The following is a 20,045-nucleotide window of genomic DNA, read 5'->3' as shown; positions in this document are numbered from 1 at the left end:
AAACAATAACAGCAGAAAAACAACAATAATAATAACGACAAAACAATAGAGTACAAGATGGCACAAGAAAAATTAAATTACACATTCATTGATAACAATTTTTGAGCGAGGAAGCCTGCAGAAATGAGACCCCTGTAGAAGGGAGAGCCTTGTGGTGGGATTGAGAAAAAACAACTTTACGTTGCGGTTTGGCCTTGTGGGGACTCGAAAATGAAATTTGTCGATCGGAAAATCGGATTTAAATTCGCCATTCACGATTTTGTGCAAAAATTTAATATCTGCTAATTCGCAACGAGTGTGTGGTGATTGGAAATTTAAGACAGACATAAAATCTGTTTTATGGAGGTGTCTCAGAAAAGGTATTGTTCATGACATAAATAAAGTTCAATTAGTTAATATTCAGAGAGAATAACCTGAGTACAAAATGCGTTGGATCGAAAACATTAGTGTAAAGTTTAGGAACCAGGTTCTGTTTTCATATGCTACCACTTAAACCAAAGAATAGATAGTTCTACAGTTCTCAAAATTCCATAAATTAAGAGTTGTATGTAAGAAGTCACATAATATAAACTTTGTGAGTAAAATTTCCTCGTAACTTGGAAAGCTAATAGTGCATAATAGTTAATAATAAAATAGAATAACTAATCATTTGAGTACAATAGCTGTATGAATGTAAAACTATTATGGAAAATTGTGCTGGGTATTCACTCATCTGGGTAAAAGTCTCCTCGAGCATATAGTAATAATATTTTTCTAATAAAATCGTTTTGTAATATATAATAATGTTAATAATAATACTCATTATTATTATTATTATTATTTCTGCTATTCAGGATTTATCAATGGCCTGACATCCCCTACAAACATTTCTGGCGACGCCTATGCCCTTGGTAGACCTTGGCTTCGACTCCAGTTTCTCCAATTTCCTGCTTTTTCTTTCCTATCCCAAATCGCCATATTTCGTACATTATGTCTTCCAGTAGAACTTTCCCTACTATATTACATTCCTTATCCTTATCCATTCTTTCTGGATGTCCAATCAACCTTTTTCATTGTGATTTTACTTATCTAACAATCAAGGACGTATTTAGGTGGGTCTAGACCCCTCCTCGAAAGGCTTACCAAGTACAGTAAAACGTCGTTAATCCGAACTAATGGGGGGATAAGTTGACCGGTTTAACGAAAGTCCAGATTAACTGAAATAGCATAAAAGAACAGTAGAAAGTGCATTAAAACTCCGTTTATAGCAACAAAACACATTTATTATGGTGTATTTAAAGGGCATTCCTATGTCAATGCAGATTCTTCCCGAAAGTCTACGGGAAACAGAATTTCATCAATGGTTGACTGCCTTTTCTTTGGGAAGTTTTCTCATGGACGTTGGGTATGTATTTTTAGCCGTTACGGAGCAATATGTCGAATGCAATTGTTGACTTCTAGCCACATTTAAAACCTTATATTCTGCTTTTGGGGGGGGGGTGCTTTTGCCTGTCCAGATTAAACGAAGTCCGGCTTATCGGGGTCCGGATTAACGAGGTGTTACTGTACTAAAATTTAATAATGAAAATATGCTTGTTTTAGCATTTGTTGAATAATCGAGGATTATTTATTTCAGCTGAACTTATTGTAAGGCGAGTGTTATGTAGGGATCATACAACACCACAAAGAAGATTTATTCACACTACGAATTTTATTAATATTCATAAAATATTCATCAGGAACGTTACTTCTCGTCAACTGGATCTAAAATCCTTTGTTGTTAATCAATAAATACCCCAATTCTTTATCTTTTTGATATTATTTTCCTTGCCAGGACAGTTGTTTTTTACAGAAAGTTTAGCAGCATTAACTACACGTAAGCTAGATTATAAGAAGGTGCTGTTATATCTTTATTCTAATACCATAGTTAATAAGTAATAGTTAATTTACATGTTATTAATTATTAATAGACTATATATAACGTATTAATTTTAAAATTTCTGTAATTTCCACCCCGGAAATATATTTCTAACATATTGCTAATACCGTTTGAAATGTCAGAAAAGTAAACATGTACAATAGGTTAATGTACGTATCTCTGAGCAGTTTGTTGTAATATGCAGAAAGGATGTAAGTTTTGAGTGAGTGCAGGTTTACAGACTTAAGCCATGTGGCTGTACTAGTGTGCATATAACACTCGAAAATTTCACATCCCGTACGATACATTGTGCGCTGTTGTGGCGTGACCACTTATCTTTATCTACCGTGAACACTAGCGCCACGCGGCTGAAGTCTGTAAACCTCCACTCACTCGAAACTTACATCCTTTCTGCATATATTACAACAAACTGCTCAGAGATACGTACGTTAACCTATTGTACATGTTTACTTTTCTGACATTTCAAACGGATCACCCGATATATTGCTAACAATGTTCTGCCCATCAATTAACTCTCCCAGTTCCACATAATATCTTTTTCACCAATAGCCTCCACCTTTTGTCCAACTTTTCGCTATATGCATGGGAAAAACAAGAAGTAAATAACAAAAAGGAATTCGGGTACTGACATGAAATCAAACATCTGAGGATGTAAGGATTTTTATTTTTTCAAATTCATACAATTTCATCATATCATCACTCATCCGCATTGTAGCAATTAGCCAAAAGTAGCAGAAGAGCAATTTTGGTTCCCATGATATGTCGTTTCTTATTTTGAATTGATGTATTTTTAGTTCAGTTTTTAGCTGAGAAAGTATTCTTTGATTAATTTCTATGTGTAATTTCTTCCTCGGAGAACATATTTCGATTTACCAAAATTGGCATCACCAATTTAATGGTGCTACTGCAGTCAACAGTCGAAATAATTGTGGATTGTGGAAAATCAAAGAAAATAATTTGATATACAATAAAATCGTAACATGCGAGCCCCTTTTAAATTTCACTCCAATTTCCCTGAACCTAGAAAAACTTCCCTTCATGTAGCAACACTGCTACCAGCATGATTGGATGCGGGTCAGGATCCAAATATATACTGTCGGCCTGATTTCTACTGGTTTTCCTTCATTTCTGCTTCTTTTCGGATCGGTTTGCGACTATTGCTGAGATTTGTTGTCGTGATGGTTGCTCCACGTCTTGGAATGCTGATGGCCGTCTTCGTGCTGTCGGCAGTTGCTGAGGAGGACATGGGTCCGACGCAGCTTGAGGAGGAAGGCGAGGAATTGCTAAGGCAAAACTCCGTCCAGGATGACCCTGAGGAGAATGTTGAGGATGAGGACACCTCAAGAGTCCTCTACAATGGATACCAGCTGATCAATGTCACCATGAGGAGCAAACAGGACTCCAAGGTCGTTTACAGCATGTCTTCATGGTCTGGGGTTCATTTCTGGTCGATCCACAGGTGGACGTCCAAAACTGGAGGCTATGCTCATATGTTGCTGGCGCCCAAAGCTTTCCACAATGTCACGTCCGCTCTCAACCATAAGAATATATCCTACAATGTTATGCTGGATGATATACAGGTGAGTAGTTCTGGTTGTCTAACTGTGAAGGATATAATTATGTCGTCAGTGTATAGCCGAGTGTCGTACGTGTTATGAGGTTTTTCACTGTTCATATGACGTTATTCCAATATGAATTTGTTACGTACCTTTGATAAAACACTAAAAATACAGACCAGGGCAGAATTTAGTACAAAAAAACACACTCACTATAAACGTGACTTTCAACCAAGATCTTCCTCAGACTCTGAACCAAATTAAAATGAAAATAACATTTTTTTCATCATTTTAATTGGTTCAGAGTCTGAGGAAGATCTTGCTATAAGGTTTACAGTGTGTTATTTTGTAATAAATTCTGCCTTGGTCTATTTCTTTAGTGTTTTAGCTATTAAACATGTAAATGAGGCTCAATAGTGATACCATTAGTACCTTTGGTGGAGTGGTCCAGAGTTCGATTCCCAGTGGATTCCCAAAATCTCAGTGTTGTCTCAGCATCGTGAGGAAAATTGGAGAACCGTTTCGAAAAGAAATACAGTAACTCCCCGACTTACGTAATACGCGACTTACGTAATTTCGCAGTTACGTAATAACTGTACATAGCTGTCACAAGACTTTTTTTATTTGAAAACTGTGATTTCAGTTTTTTTATATTCTTTTATATATTTTTCATACTTTTATAGTTTATATCCGAGGAAATACTGCTGCATGATGTTTCATTTATAAAATAATACTGTGTAAATAATATACATACATATAATGATAATAAATACTGCAGTTTCTTACGAAGTTACACTTAAGGAATTTACAAATTTGGCTTACGTAAAATTCAAGTTACGTAAAGTTTTACGGAACGCGTTATTTACATAACTCGGGGGTTTACTGTACCGAACTCCGGTCTCGAAAGCCAGAAAACAGCGGCGATGGGCCTTAGCGAGTTTATGACGTGCCACACATCGAATAGTTTCTTGACAGGCTTTGGCTTTCAAAGGAATACTAGTCCGCTATGTACTTCATACAAAAGAATCCCTGTTTCATGTTTAGTGTGAAATTCAAAGAGAGTTGAACCTTAACGGTGCTTCCGTAACTTGTGTTGCAAAGTATTAATTTACATTTAAAATGGAATGTTTTCTACTTTGTTTATTTCTCTCTTGTTTGTGTATTGATATATTTACCTCCCTTTTGCATCGTTTATCCTTCGTTTGAATAAGGCATATTTTCCTAATTTTAATGATCATTGTCTATCTCTAAATTTTTAGATTGCTACTGTTTTGATATCTGAACAGACCAATTTGCCTTGTACATACTTGACACGTCCTTTCCTCTTGTACAAATATTTATTGTTTATAATTACCTATCTCGTTGTACAAATGTTTATTGTTATTAATTTTAATCTCTGTTATTTATTTTGTGATTCTTGTGGTATTTAATATTTAAACCTATCACTGATAATGTCAGGATAGTGACTGACCTGTATATACATATCTTGTAAGAGCTGTTGCCATGGGAATTACGATTGTGTTTTGTCTTCACTTTTAGTTCGGGCTTTTTGAGTTGAAAAGAGTGGTCAAGTGGAATTGCAAGAAGCTGTTATTTCTTTGAGTGAAATTGATTTTATGCACATAAGTATTTCTTTTGCTAAGAAGTAAAATATACTTCTTTTCTCTTAGTGAAAACTTGACATTGATTTTTATTTGACGAACGAACAGAGATATTATTACCCAATACCCTGAGAGGCATCATGTTAATGCTACGAGTCTTCATGTGATCATTTTTATTGTGTTTTAGTTAATCATGTTCTTTTGACTGAAAGAACGTGTCACACTATAGCCTTAAACCTCATGTTAAGTACAGTGAAGTGAAGAAGTATTGCTTGTCAAATTGTTCCTGCTATTTTGATTTATTTTCTCTTGCATTCTTCATGTTTTTAAGGACTGGATTGTTACGTATGGTGCTGCAGAGGTTGTCAGCAGTTTGATATTTTATCTTAATTCCTGAAGCTCTTATCGCGCAAAACAAAGATAATATTTATGCACAGCGGTGGACAAAACGTAAAATAAATCAGGCGGCAGGCCCTTTTCCTCTCAGATGTATGTGTGCATATTTGCACATACGGGCTCTGAAAGGCATGAATCCAAGATAAGGCCACACATTTTGAAATGTGATCTTAAATCCATTAATTTATTAATTAATACGTGATTGGATTAAAAGTAATTAATTCTTGCACCGGGGTGGCCTTCCTAAAGAAGGCCCAACTGGTAACATAATGGATAACTATGGATACCGACTCTACCATATTCTTGTGATTTAATGATACTATAGAAAACACACACATTTTTTAAAAAAACCTTTACTATTTTTATTTTTTTAAGTGATGGAAATTTCTATAAGCGAACTGAAAAATTATATATATTATGTATGCATGTATGGTGCCGACTTCCGTGGTGGAGTGGTTATCACACCGCGCTACGACACTAGGGCTTCCGGGTTCGAATCTCTGCTTGGACATGAATGTTTTTCGTGAGTGTCCCTTCATCAATTTCATTATATCATCACTCATACTCATCATAGCGATTAGCCGAAGTGAAATAAATCAAATGAATCACAAAAAAAAAAATGTAGAACTGAATTACAAAATTTAGATGCAATGGCGACTGGGGGGCGCCCTGTAGTTTTCTACTCCTGCTTATGCATCCCACTGTAGAGCCGTAATTTCTAGTGTATATCAGTTATCATGCCTTGGTCATCATTCTGTTGAAATTTCACCATCGCATTTCTTCTTTGCAGGAGGTGATTGACGAATTTGCAGCAGAACATCCGAGCGAAGATGAAAGCGACTTCGAACCCAAGTCTGGACATGCAATGTCGTGGGACAGATATCACAGATTGAAAGGTAGGGCTATCTTCTTTCTTGTCGCTATAACTCAGTAATGACTAGAGCCTGGAAGTTTGGCAAAATGCCTCTTTTTATCTACTGCATATATTGATAAAATTTCTCCGGTTATACATTTCTTATGTTGTTTCGAATGTTTTAGAAGCCTTTTCATTTTGCCTATTTGGGACCCTACTGCTTATTTTTAATTATAATGCCTTTTTTTGCCTTTTTCAATGAAATTTGACCATTTTTTAAAAAAAAAATGTGTATATAAATTATTTTTCTCCCAAAAAACGTTGTTGGCATTTATTTTTCTTCCGTTTATTATGTGAATAATTTTCACCTTATTTAAGTAATATTGAACTCATGCGTGTTCAACATTGCTGAAGGAGAAAAGTGTGAGAAAAATGTATTTCATGCTCAGTTAGGATATTGCCTTTCGGTTAACATTTCCTTGTGCATGATTGACTGCTGAAGTAGAGAGGTTGATTTCGAACACAAAGAAGATATTTCTGAAATATCCCTCTCGAACCCGAAAATTTCAGGAAGTTGCGCCTGAGCTTAGTTTACCTCCGCAACCAATCTTCACCAGACGGGGAACCTGGATATCAGCAGCTATATATTATGCTAACAACCTTGAAAAAATTAGTGAGGTGATAGATGCTCTTCCAGAAAATGAAGCGGCTTCAATTCGTGAAGTGAAAAAACTCCTGTGCTATTAAAGTTTATTTTTGCACATTATGGTGCATTGCCAGAGACAATTACAATTATAGCATCCATGAAAATCTACGAGGAATCTATGCAGCAGATGATGGAAGTGCCAGGAAAAAAGGGGGCAGCTGTTGTGGAAAAGTGTAAACGGGTAGTGAGTGCAAATGAGGACTTGAAACAATTGAAAACAATTTGTGATATTCTAAAAGGTGAAAATGCTGTTACCAAAATGAGTGCAGCTACATTAGCTTGTTTTATGTATGCTCCAATAACTTCTGTCGAAGTAGAAATATCATTTTCTATTATGAAAAACATTCTCTCTGATAGACGACTATCAATGAATGTTGAGAACTTAAAAAAACACCTTGTAGTTTTGTGCAATCAAGACGGAGGAAATTGAAATGCTCTTCCCAATGTAGATCTTAACATTTTGCCAGAAATTATAGATAAAAGTAAGCGACTTCCAAATGTGCCTTTTTTAGGTTTTTTTGCCTTTTTCTCATTTTTAGTGCCTATTTTCCATATTATAAATGTCTTTTTGCCTGCCTATTTTAAAGAAAATAAATGCCTGAACTTCCGGGCTCTAGTAATGACGTTGTTTCCGGGGTGTAATTGTCGTTTGGTTAGATTGTGTCTCGCCTTCTCTTGTAACGTAAAATGAGTTTTGATTTTTATTTCTTTTGTTAAGAGGCATCATTATATCGTTTACTGCAGAAGATGTAACCCTTTCCATAAAGCGAGGGGTTCAAAGCACATGTGGCGTAACTCAACTTCTCCTGGAAATGGAGTTACATGTATAACTTAGAAGTGTGAAGTATCAACATTTCAGCGTTAGAAGTAAGGATCTCCTAAGTTTCAAGTTCTTGCTCATAGAGGCACCACTATGCTTGTGCTTCAACAGTTAAACATAGTACTAAGTTATTTAAATGGGCCTTTTCCTCAAAACTGTCTTGGAAGGAGTCACGCCACTTCTGCTCTGAGCCTCTCAAATCTTCGTGTTCTTCCGTCAGAGAGGACCAAAATTGCTACCGTTTTCAGCGTGTCTCCTACAAGACAATGCTCGTCCTCAGACGAGTATTGAACGGTGGAACTATGTGAATTTCTTGACGGGTGGCGAACTAAAACCCCTCTGTTGTGTAGTTGGTCGTTGAGTTCAATGGCGTGATTGCTTACACACACTATAGAAATATTATTTAAGAAAAGCAGAGCCTGCCAGAAATGTTGATTTTCTCGGAAATAGCCGAGCCCAGCCGAAAGCAAATGATGATGCTGCAAGCAGAAGCAACTCCGTAGTCAGCATACCAGAATTAACACAATCTCGATCGTTTTGGCTCTGGGCCGAGACAGCGCGTGACATGGCGCAGATTCCGGCATTTTCGTCCCGTAACGTCTCGCTTATTTACGCACATATCTTCAGCATGTAGACAATTATACTTACCTGTGTTATAATACGAGTAGTTGTTCAAAGTTTGGGTCGAGATAGTGCGTGAACGATCCAAATCGAACGCACTGTATATTATAAGCACAGAATTATTAAAATAAATTATTATAACTATTCTAAATTTCATGTAGACTAACGCTAAAACAATTACTTTAAGTATCACGATTTGTAAAACGTGTCCTTAATGTCAACGTTCAGGGGAGCGCTGGAATTTGCAGAAAAGATAGAAGATTGATTTTCCTCGATTCCCTTCCATATGAACAATATTCCTGAGTGGTCATTTTCATAATAACGGCCGTTAGAGATCGGTTAGTTCACATGAGCTCTCCAGCCTAACCATAGTTAGAGATTGGTTAGTTCATATTAACTCTCCAGCCGTTGTTAGAGATTGGTTAGTTCATTTGAACTCTCCAGCCGTAGTTAGAGATTGGTTAGTTCATATGAACTCTCCAGCCGTAGTTAGAGATTGGTTAGTTCATTTGAACTCTCCAGCCGTAGTTAGAGATTGGTTAGTTCATATGAACTCTGCAGCCGTAGTTAGAGATTGCTTAGTTCACATGAACTCTCCAGCCTAACCATAGTTAGAGATTGGTTAGTTCATAAGAACTCTCCAGCCGTAGTTAGAGATTGGTTAGTTCATATGAACTCTCCAGCCGTAGTTAGAGATTGCTTAGTTCACATGAACTCTCCAGCCTAACCATAGTTAGAGATTGGTTAGTTCATAAGAACTCTCCAGCCGTAGTTAGAGATTGGTTAGTTCATATGAACTCTGCAGCCGTAGTTAGAGATTGGTTAGTTCATATTAACTCTCCAGCCGTAGTTAGAGATTGCTTAGTTCACATGAACTGTCAGCCTAACCATAGTTAGAGATTGGTTAGTTCACATGAACTCTCCAGCCGTATTTAGAGATTGGTTAGTTCACATGAACTCTCAGCCTAACCATAGTTAGAGATCGGTTAGTTTATTGAACTCGCCAGCTTAACTATTCCCTAATTTGAGGGGAGCAGGAAAAGGTTCTTAAAGTCCTTGCCTGACTCATCTCACCCAACAGGTCGGTAGGTGCCAGGGCTTGCCCTGAGTTGAAACCTTCCTGGAGATGAGGCCTGCTCGAAGAAGTTATTTTTGAGCGTCCAATATTGCTGAGTGACATGGAACCGGTGACTGTATTTATCTACTTCCTTCAGACATCTACTCGTTCCTGGACTACGTTGGCGTCACCTATCCGGACATATGCGAAACGATGGTCATCGGAAACTCAACAGAAGGCCGTGAGATGAAGTTGGTGAAGGTGTCGCAGCCAGACCGCAGGGGAGCGAAGCCAGCCATCTGGATTGACGGCGGTAAGTTAACTTTATTTACTATGTTGTGATCATAATGATAGCTATAATGTCGCATGTTGAGGCCGAGAGAGGGACTGTGAAAGTATTGGCACCCAATCATATTTAATTGTTAGCTTCTAAAGATATAAATATAAAAATTTTCTTTTGGAATGCAACATTTTGTCAAACAATAACATTAGGTCTACACTAATTGCTTAAAAACTGTTAATATGTTATTTGCAAAGGGATATTTGGAATTTTGGAAACTCAAAAATTGAGAAAAAGTGTTTCAAATTTTAATTAAATAATTATGAGGGAAAATAACTCTACACAGCATTAATGAATACAATTAAATGGAAGAATCTCCATGCAATAAAATATATTTAAATGTATTTTTTCTGAATATAAGCTATACATAAAATGTGAGATGTAGCTTAAATTAATGTATTTTTCCAAAATTCTACATTTTGTTATTTTGAAATAAGCCATTCTATTACTTTGTTATATTTGTCATAACGTATTGTTCTTGTACGCTAAATTATCACACATGAAATATGACTAAGAAGTAGACATATTTATAACTGTATTCTAGGAATTTCATTTTGTTTTAAATCATTCTGCATTAGTTTTTATGTACAATGATATGTTATCATATTCTTTCAATTTTTTGTGAGTACAATAATTGATAAAATAAATTTTCTGTTATTTTGAAATTATTAGTATGGCTGATGTGTAACTGAAGATTGCTCTGTTGTGGACTGGAAGCTGCACAATATACACATAGACTGACATTTTCCAACCCGCTGTGTACTGCCATGATATCTGCAGTTACGGAAAACATTCAAACTACATGTTTCCAAGTGATTTAAACATGCGACGATAAGGTCACTGGTCCAAAGCCAGAGGTAAAAACACAGACAAATTCATAATATTAATTTGCCTGTGGTATAAATATGTATTAGGTCAAGTCAATGGATATAAAAACATTATTATGATAAGTGTCAGAAATTGATGACTAATCCCTGCAGAGATCCATATTTTATAGAGGCTTAAACGTTGTGTTTACTTTTAGGCATGCATGCCAGGGAGTGGATATCGCCAGCCATGACAACATACATGATTCAGCTGCTGATACAGTCACGCCACCTGTTGCAAGAGTATGATTTCTACTTCCTTCCGGTTGCTAATCCAGACGGCTATGAGTACACGCACGAAAAGGACAGGCTGTGGAGAAAAACCAGATCGAAGCATCCGTACACCTTCTTGTGCTACGGAGTGGATCCGAACAGGAACTTCGACTATCACTGGGGAGAGTACGGAAGCTCGAAGAGGCCCTGCAGCAACATATTCAGAGGTCCTGCGCCATTCTCCGAGCCGGAGACCCAAGCCATATCTGACTTCATCCTGGAACACAAGGATGAGATTAAGATATACTTGACGTACCACTCTTACTCCCAGCTGTTCCTTCTGCCGTGGGGTCACACAAAGGAACTGCCAGAGGACTATGACCAGTTGTACAATGTTGCACAGAAGGCTGTTGAAGCCATGAGGATTGTCCATGGAACAGAGTACCAGCTGGGATCAACTGCTAATATCCTTTATCCTGCTTCAGGTAAGCTCGGTGCATAAGTGAGATAGTTGGTACATCAGTATCTTTAACTCTGCATGTTATGGAATCCTAGATTTCTTTCATATTCTGCTGAAATGAATTCAGAGTTAGAGCAATTGTGACACTGCATCCAGTTGGTTTGATTGATTGATCGTCACTCACTTGATCATATAAGTACACAGGTACACCACTTCCACTTGAAGTGGAAAATGTTACTGTGGAAATGCTCCTATGGTTTAACATTGTGACAATGAGACAGCTGTGGGGATGTTTTGTGAAAATTTTACTAGCCCGACGGATACCATTCCCCCACATCCTACTTCATTTCAAGCAATGGTGATATGAGACAGGTCATAATTATGAAATAATATACAATTGGTATACAATGAGACTATTTTTTACATTTTAAGTACACTTTATCCACAGATAGGCTAATCGAGACTGTACCTAAAGTTTAAAGTGGGATCGAAACCACTATATGCCTCCACCAGATATCAAACTTGAGACACCTTGATTACAAGGTGACAACTTTACCTTTACGCCATTGGGGAAGTAGTATACAATTAGGAAAATTGTAAAAGATGGTAACATACAGAATATTAATGATAATAATGATAGAGAAGATTGGAAACTTACATTAAGTTATGACCTAAGCTACGTAAAGAAAAACATGAGTATAAATATACATGTATGTACAAAGTACGACACTATTTCACTGAAAAATGGGGGAAAATACAATTTTCGGGAACAATAAATAATAATAATAATAATATCCCTACCAACTGTCGGCTTCAGTCCTACATGCCTCAGCAGAGATAGACGATCATCCAACCATTACGGGGTGATGTGTGGTCAGTACAACGAACCCTCAGTCATTGTAGGTTTTTTTCATGACCAGGTTATGCCATTCATTTGTAGCTCCCTAATTTCCTCACAATGGTGAGTGGGTATCAGTACCATACACTGACCGATATCCCAGCACAATTCCATGGTGTGAGACTTTAGGGAACAATATTATATCAGTTAAAAATTTCTACAAAATGTTCATTAGCAATGACTTTACGAAATGCTCTGGCAACAGCTCACTTGTGTTTTCGATGTATGAATCATGGTGAAATAGCATGTTTGTGCATACATTGTGGGTGATTCTAGTGTTCAAACAGTAAATATATCCTTGTCAAGGTAATTCAATAAATATCAGTTTTAGGTTAACTCCCTGGAATAAGACACTGTTAAATCAGCAACTAGAGGAGTTATGCATGAAGGCTCTGACTTAGGAGGGTCTTGGTAGAGTATAGGCCCAGACCTCCATCCGCAAGAAGACAAATGCCGCTCCCGTGGCAGAGTGGTTAGCACATCATGCTATGACGACAAGGGTCTTAGGTTCGAATCCTGGCTTGGGCATGGATGTTTGTGATTGTCCATTAATCAATTCCATCATATCATCACTCATCTCCATCTTCGCAAATTAGTCAAAAGTGGCACAAAAAAGCGAAGTAAAATGAGGCAAATCAATCAATCAATCAAAAGCAAGAAGACCAAGCCACAAAATGGCAAAAAGATATTTGAAATGCAATGAATGAAATAATTTATAACCACCAGACATAACTGATAGTGTATACTTCAGTTGTAGCAGTCCATGCAAAAACGTTCAAGCAGATTTGGAATGTTATATTCGATCTCTAGACTGAAAAAACAACAGAATTTACGTGGATGACAAGAAAGTGCTTGATTTGATTTGATTTGATTTGATTGGTTTACTTCGTGTCTCTTTCACTTTTGGCTAATAAGATGGAAGGGACAATCACAAACATACAGAGACAACCACAACATGAGCTCCACAAAGAATTATCCTTGCTGCAAGTTCAGGCGCCAGAGCCTCTTTAGTCTGCAAGGTTCAGTCCAGTGTGTATTACATGGAAGATAGCTTGGAATGTGGGTATCTCTAGAAAGAATCACGCCTTACACCCCACAAGAAAGTAGTCACAGCATCAGGTATTATATCCAATAATCGATAAATCTGCTTACATCCAATTATGCAATTACGAGGGTTAAGTTGTAAGTCATGGCAACTATTTGTTTTTTTCTCGCGAGCAGGGGACAACTCGAAAAATCTAAGATATACGTTTGAAAGTGTATGGAATGTACCTTCGAATGAAGCCACCAGATGAAGTCTCGATGTAGGAGAGTCTCGTAGGAAAGAGGCAGGACATTGGACAACAGTGTTTTATTATGGCATGAACAACAAGAACACAAAACTACACTGTTTAACAACCTTCAAAGTATTCACCTAGGTTAACCACTTGTGTTTTATTATGGCATTCACACTCAGTGCTTCCTGTCACTCGCCGACTGAACTTGAGTGCATGCTTACTACTCCAGCATTGTTCACATACACCATCTAGTGGCTTCTTTCGAAATTACATTGCATACACTTTTAAACGTATATCTTAGATTTTTGTGTTGTCCCCTGTTCGCGAGAAAGAAAATAGTTGCCGTGACTTATGACTTCATCCACATATATCAGACATTCCTAGAAATCACAAGGTTCTAGTTTAGCCTGGAACATCTATTCAGTTTCGTAACTACTATTCTGTTGTGACCTGCTGCTCCTTTGCCTGGGTGATCATCAGTTTCTATGCAATGATGGTGTATGGGATCAAGGTGTTTCAAATGTTTTAACGTTATCTTGTCACGATACAAATGTAATGCAAAATTTAACATTCTGTTTCACCTTCTGTAATCTTAGAACCTCCTCTCTTCTTCTAGGAGGCTCCACTGGCTGGGCTAAAGGAGCAGCAGGGATTAAGTACTCATTCGGCATCGAATTGCGTGACACAGGAGACTTTGGATTTCTCCTTCCTCCAACTGAAATAGTCCCAACTGCCGAAGAGAATTGGCAAGGGGTCACAGCTTTGTTGAAAGCAGTGAAGGAGCAAATGAAAGAGAATGAAGTTTGAAGTTTATTATCAAATTGATACCAAACTCGTTGTTGGAATTTGGGGAAACTGGGGAAGCTTTATTATGCTCAAATTGTTTTTGGATGTAGTGGTTTGTAGCTGAATGATGAGACAGTGTAACAAGAAGTGAAGAGGTTTTCTCTATTATTGATCAAGTAAATGTCGGATAAGATTTGGATATTTTAAGAGATAATGACAAAACTTTGGTTTTAGACACTTAAAACTACACATTTAGTCACTAGGTGCATGCCTCCTAATAAACACTAATATTAATTATTTCCATTCCTTAGATCATAAGGTCTAAGAAAGTACTATAGTGTCAAACAGGCCAGACCGAATAAGTTTACATAATTTTCAGTACTACGTACACATACTATTAAAATTGTTATTATAACTCTTCCAATTATCTCTAAAATACTAGAATATGTGCTAAAACTACTGAATAGGCTATAGAACTCCTGAAATGACCTAAAAGTTATTTATTTATTTATTTACGACTTTGTTTACATGGCGAAGTTAAGGCATTCTTCTAAATTACACTTGTTATTTTGAGTACAGGAGACCATAAGTTTATTGACTTGTTTTAAAATTCTGTGCAATTACTTAATAGCAACTCACCTTTACTTGTGCATTAAAATTAAGTACAAATAACTGTGAAAAGTATATTTAGTTTTCGGAGGACATTTGGTACATCTAGTAAAAGTATATTTATAACGTTATCACGTTAATGGAAACTTTAAAAATATGCTGAAATGTACAATTTGGGCACCAAAGCAGTACAATAGATGCCAGCAACCAAAAGGCACTGAAAAACACTGGAAATTGTTGTACTTTTACATGAACTGTCAAAATATTTTTATTTCTTTTTTATTTCAATGGGAACAAAATAGGAAATTACTCTAAAATTCAAGGTTTGGTAATGAGATTTTCATCTTTTGGTATTCAAGTGAAGATGAGAGTGCCATAGCTGTCAAAATTTATCCAGAACTCTTACCATGGATCGAGAGAAAACATCTTAAGCATTATTGGTATATTCTTGCTGTCATTGCATCGTTTCCACAGTGAGGATAATGTTGATTCGTTAGCACAATAATAAACAATGGGCAAATATTGTGCTGTGAATGGTGTTCAGATGTGAGCGAAATGTTATTTATTTTAAATAAATTTATGTATTCTTAGTATACGTAAACGTGTTTGTGTACACAGTTGTGCCTGTAATTGTGTTATACACTTCATGTTTCAAGGTAAGGTGCCATATGCAGATGTGTTTGCCATTTTGTGATTGTTTTTTAGAATGTTTTTATTTATTTATTTATTTATTACTACTTTTTTCCCTGTGAAAAATTCGAAATTCAATCTGCTATTTTAAGTAGGTGTTTTGAAACTGTAACTACCTGTAATATTTTCAACTATTTGCAATAGCTGAACCTTGCTATAAATGATTTTTCCAATAGATCAATGGATGTTCTAATGCTTTTCATGTGCCTTCTGTTTTGTAGGCACACCTCTAATTCTACAGAACAAGAATTAAGCTGTCTATTTTCAGAGTCAGTAAGCGAATGTGTAACATACTGAGACAAGTATTAACATTATTCAGAAAATATTTTTGTTCAGTTTTAAACTACTACTTACTGTTCAGTGCTTGTAGAGTAATTGCACAAGCTGTACAGTTGGATTGTAGTGCATTTCCTACTTTACAGATGGAAAACAGTTTATTTTTGTCTATGCATAAAAGTAGAAATTTTCAGTAGGGTAATATTAAATGCAGGTAAAACCCTGAAGCAAGGTTAGATTTACTTAACATGTAAAGATCAATGAAAAAAGAAATCTTAATGCAAATACATGAAATGTAGAAAGTATTGTTCAAAACCAATTAAAATCAAGTAGTGAATATCCGTTCCATTATAAAGTATATAACATCCTGTTTGAACTATAAAGCATATCTTTATTTTTAGGGATATCAATTGATTGGGCGAAAGCTGTAGCTGGGATAAAGTACACTTACATGATTCAAACACCTGGTGGAGGTGAAAATGGAATGTTCGTGAGGCCTTCTGACATTATTCCAATTGCGGAAGAGAACTGGCAGGGTGTTGTAGCCACGGCTGTAGCTGTACTGGACAGGGCTGATGAATATTATGAATATTATTATTTTGGCTAGTTATGGATCCTAATATTCAGTTGATTGAAGGCATTGGAGCACGTAACTTTGAGCACAGGAGATATTTATGTGGCTGCAGACATAAATTCTCTGAACAAACTGTCTCGAAAAGGCATGATAACACTATGACTCAATTTTAGAACAGAAAGATTCAGACATATTTAACACTGAACGAATCTCTCTACTGGACTAATGAGGCTGTAAGTGATATTTTCCTAAAACTGATAGTGACAAAACCCTTACCTAATGTATATACTATTGCAAGACATATTTACATAGTGATGACGCTGGTGTTACAATCGCAACAAATCTTCATGTTGTGATCAGATGCTGACCTAACATACAAAACGTCTCAAGACATTTTTAAATAGCAAAAAGACTTGTGACTTAAACTGTCATTGAGAAAATTTTTATGTGGTGATGAGAGACTGACATAATGACAGAAGAAATCTTTATGTGGTGGTGAGACCTTGACGTAAGGACAAACCTTCAAAATACAAAGATGAGACTCTGACTTAGAAATTTTTTATATATAATAATGAGACTCTCACCTAATGTACGAAGCACTAACTCTCAGAATAGATCTTTGTGTATGTGATCGAATTTTTCAGAACATTGTGCCTCAAGACCTCTTTGTTTGCTGGTAAAACTGTGAATGAACCTGTCATCACACTGACATCAGCAATATTTGTGTATAATTTTCTTTTAGCATTCTTCATCTATTGATGAAAGTGCGACTAAATATATCACTACACATCTGAAGAAATGTTTATTCTTTTGCAAGTATAATTTTTCAGTGTAGATCAAGTGATATATTTATGTGTCGATAAGATGTTTGCTAACTTTTCAGTGAACTGTTGCAAAACCCTTGATGATACTGTGACAATATCTTTCAGTACATTCATATGTGTTGATGTTTCTTGATGCTTCAGTATATGATTAAAAGAAAGCTTTGTGTTGGAAAGACTGATATATTCTTTGAGCACGCTGTCACAAAACTCATTATATATTGGTGAGACACATATTTTTAATGAACCCAACACGAAACATATATGTATACATTGACAAGACTATTACTCTTCAAAGATAAATATCACAGGAAACCTTCACATAAGGTTGAGAGTTATTCTTTCAGTACACTATCACAAGAAATCTTCATGCATTGGTGAGACTAAAACCTATTCTTTCAGCAAACAATTACAATAAATCCTTGTGCATTGGTTAGACTGAGGCACAATCCTTCAGCATAGTGTCACAAGGTTTTCTTCTTATGAATTAATTGGACTGAGAAATATTCTTCCAAGACACTGTCACAAGCAATGTACATGCATTGATTAGACTGAGAAAAATTCTTCATGGATACTATTGCAAATTGCAATAAATCTCTGTGGATTGGTGAGACTAGGACATATTATTTTAGCACACTATCACAAGAAAACTTTATTTCATTAAAGAGAAACACTGAAACAATAAATCTTTATAAAGTACTTGAACAGAGGCACATTCATACAGTATACTGTATTAAGAAATCACGAATATTGGATAAGACTTGAGACGAATTCATTAAGCATACTGTCACAAGACTCACAAGAAATATTATGCATACAGCCTGGACTAAAATACATTGGTATTTTCTTTGTAAATTCCAGATCCCCATAAGAAGCATAAATGTATATTTTCATGTATAAGATGATTGATTTTGCACTTCAAATAAACATTTTTTTTTAAAGAAATAACTGTCTTTTATTAAATTTTTACATTCGTGTAATTGTGTTAACTCAGATAAAATGTTTAGAAAGCAGAAAACATTCTGCCAGGGTTCCCTATTATTTTGTTTAATGAAATGTTGAACATTTTCACTGTTCTTTCAATAAAAAATCTGTACTAATGACGAGACAATGACTAGATTTTTAACAAATACTTGCACACATGCTTTATATATTATTGTAATTCCAGGAAGGTCATCTGCATACTGTCATAAAAAATTGGCTTTGGAAATACCATATTCCCATAAGATATATAAATGAATGGCTTATTGCAGAAAGGGACCTGAGTCACTTTTGCACAATTCTGAGAAAAACAATGAAAAATCGTATAATATTAATAGTGTAAGAAAGAAATGTGCCGTTGTTGGCTCAAATATTCAACATAATGAATAGTTAATTTTGCAACCCTCAATGCACCCCCCTGCAGTATGCTGCTAGACACAGTGGAGATGAAAAAATTAACTCCGATACCTCAAAAATGTGACTCAGGTCCCTTTCTGCAATAAGCCATTCAAATGTATATTTTCATGTATACATCATCTTAAGATCTTCAAATAAATGTTTTTCAAGAAGTAACTGACTTTTATTAAAATTTCATATTCATGCAATTCTGTTATCTCAGATAAAATATTAATAGTGTTGCCTTGTGATCAAGTTGTTTGATACCCGGTGGACATACACTTTAAACTGTAGATCTAATCTCGATTAGCCTATCTGTGCATAAAGTTGGTGTGTTATCATTTGTTGTTTACTTAGCCTATTCACTGAGAAAATTAAGAAAATTGTACCAGTTCCAAGTATTTGTGTCCATACGCAAAATACCATACCATTTTATAAATAAGAAAGACTTCTAACTGTGTGTCTGTATCATAACCAATGGCATAACAGCCCATTGAGGGCTCAAGCCTACCAGCCTCACTCACTCATCCGAGGTGGAAGATCATCCAATCAGTTACGAGGTGACGTATTATCAGTACAACAAATCTCCAGTCATTGTAGGATTTCATGACCAGGTTATGCTACTCATTCATAGCTCCTCAATTTCCTCACGATGGGCAGTGGCCACTGGCCCTATACACAGGCCAAAATCTCAGGAGAAAGGTTGTTACGCTTCCCCCAGGGGACTCGAACCTGCATGCATCCCGTAGCCAGAACCAAATATGATGCCTTAAACCTTACAGCCACGGTGCGGGACGTGACTGTACCATGCTATTATGCATATTACCACTATGTTGGTAATGCTACAGACCACAGAAATCTGCCCCCCTTCCACCGCCTCACGAGTTTCTCAGGTAAAATGAAAGTGCATTAAGGGAAAACAATCCACGATCAGTCCCTATTGGTGATAGATTAGACTACCTGAAATAATGGCCTATCAACCAACTATTGCAGCCATCGAAGGGCTGGAGGCGAAGGGGATGGGGGCAAACTTGGGACAGAAAAATCTTCTGCCTGCCTTCTATGGTCTTCACATACTCAACCGGTCGAGCAATGTAAAAGGGCAGCTATGAAAAAGCAACATGAAAATGAATATCCTGTATGAACTACGACTTCAATAAGGTTATAACTATTGCAATATAAAACCTATAAAAGTTGTAACATTGAGTGATCTATCACGCCTAGCCTTTACCTATCCTATTGTTCTCACTCTTCTTCTCCTTTCATTTTCATTCTGTTGACATCACACTATGACTGCAGGGTTCCCAGGTTCGAATCTTGACATTGCTGT

At 36.3% G+C, this 20,045-nt stretch overlaps 1 protein-coding gene across 2 annotated transcripts; it reads left to right on the top strand.

The window, feature by feature from the left end:
• The first annotated feature begins 3,068 nt into the window (after positions 1-3,068).
• Positions 3,069-18,210, top strand: LOC145997398 (carboxypeptidase B-like). Of its 2 annotated transcripts, none has more exons than XM_083134394.1 (5): positions 3,069-3,498; positions 6,262-6,367; positions 9,686-9,841; positions 10,893-11,432; positions 16,345-18,210. In XM_083134394.1, the coding sequence occupies exons 1-5, from the start codon at positions 3,097-3,099 to the stop codon at positions 16,548-16,550; spliced, it is 1,410 nt and encodes a 469-aa protein (XP_082990520.1). In that variant the 5' UTR covers positions 3,069-3,096; the 3' UTR covers positions 16,551-18,210. The 2 variants fall into 2 exon arrangements, with proteins under 2 accessions (XP_082990520.1, XP_082990521.1); XM_083134395.1 differs by lacking the exon at positions 16,345-18,210 and adding an exon at positions 14,199-14,820.
• Positions 18,211-20,045: the final 1,835 nt, after the last annotated feature.

Source organism: Lepisma saccharinum, chromosome 13, assembly GCF_977018435.1.
Source record: "Lepisma saccharinum chromosome 13, izLepSacc3.1, whole genome shotgun sequence".
NCBI classification, from domain to species: Eukaryota; Metazoa; Arthropoda; class Insecta; order Zygentoma; family Lepismatidae; genus Lepisma; species Lepisma saccharinum.
Note: the sequence above shows the minus strand (reverse complement) of the source record. Positions and strands in the feature narration are given on the sequence as shown.

Excerpts from the sequence above, each read along its gene's own strand:
- LOC145997398 (XM_083134394.1), top strand. The coding sequence starts at position 3,097 with ATGGTTGCTCCACGTCTTGGAATGCTGATGGCCGTCTTCGTGCTGTCG. Across the intron at positions 3,499-6,261 it reads TTATGCTGGATGATATACAG|GAGGTGATTGACGAATTTGC; the intron begins GTGAGTAGTTCT and ends TCTTCTTTGCAG. Across the intron at positions 6,368-9,685 it reads CAGATATCACAGATTGAAAG|ACATCTACTCGTTCCTGGAC; the intron begins GTAGGGCTATCT and ends TACTTCCTTCAG.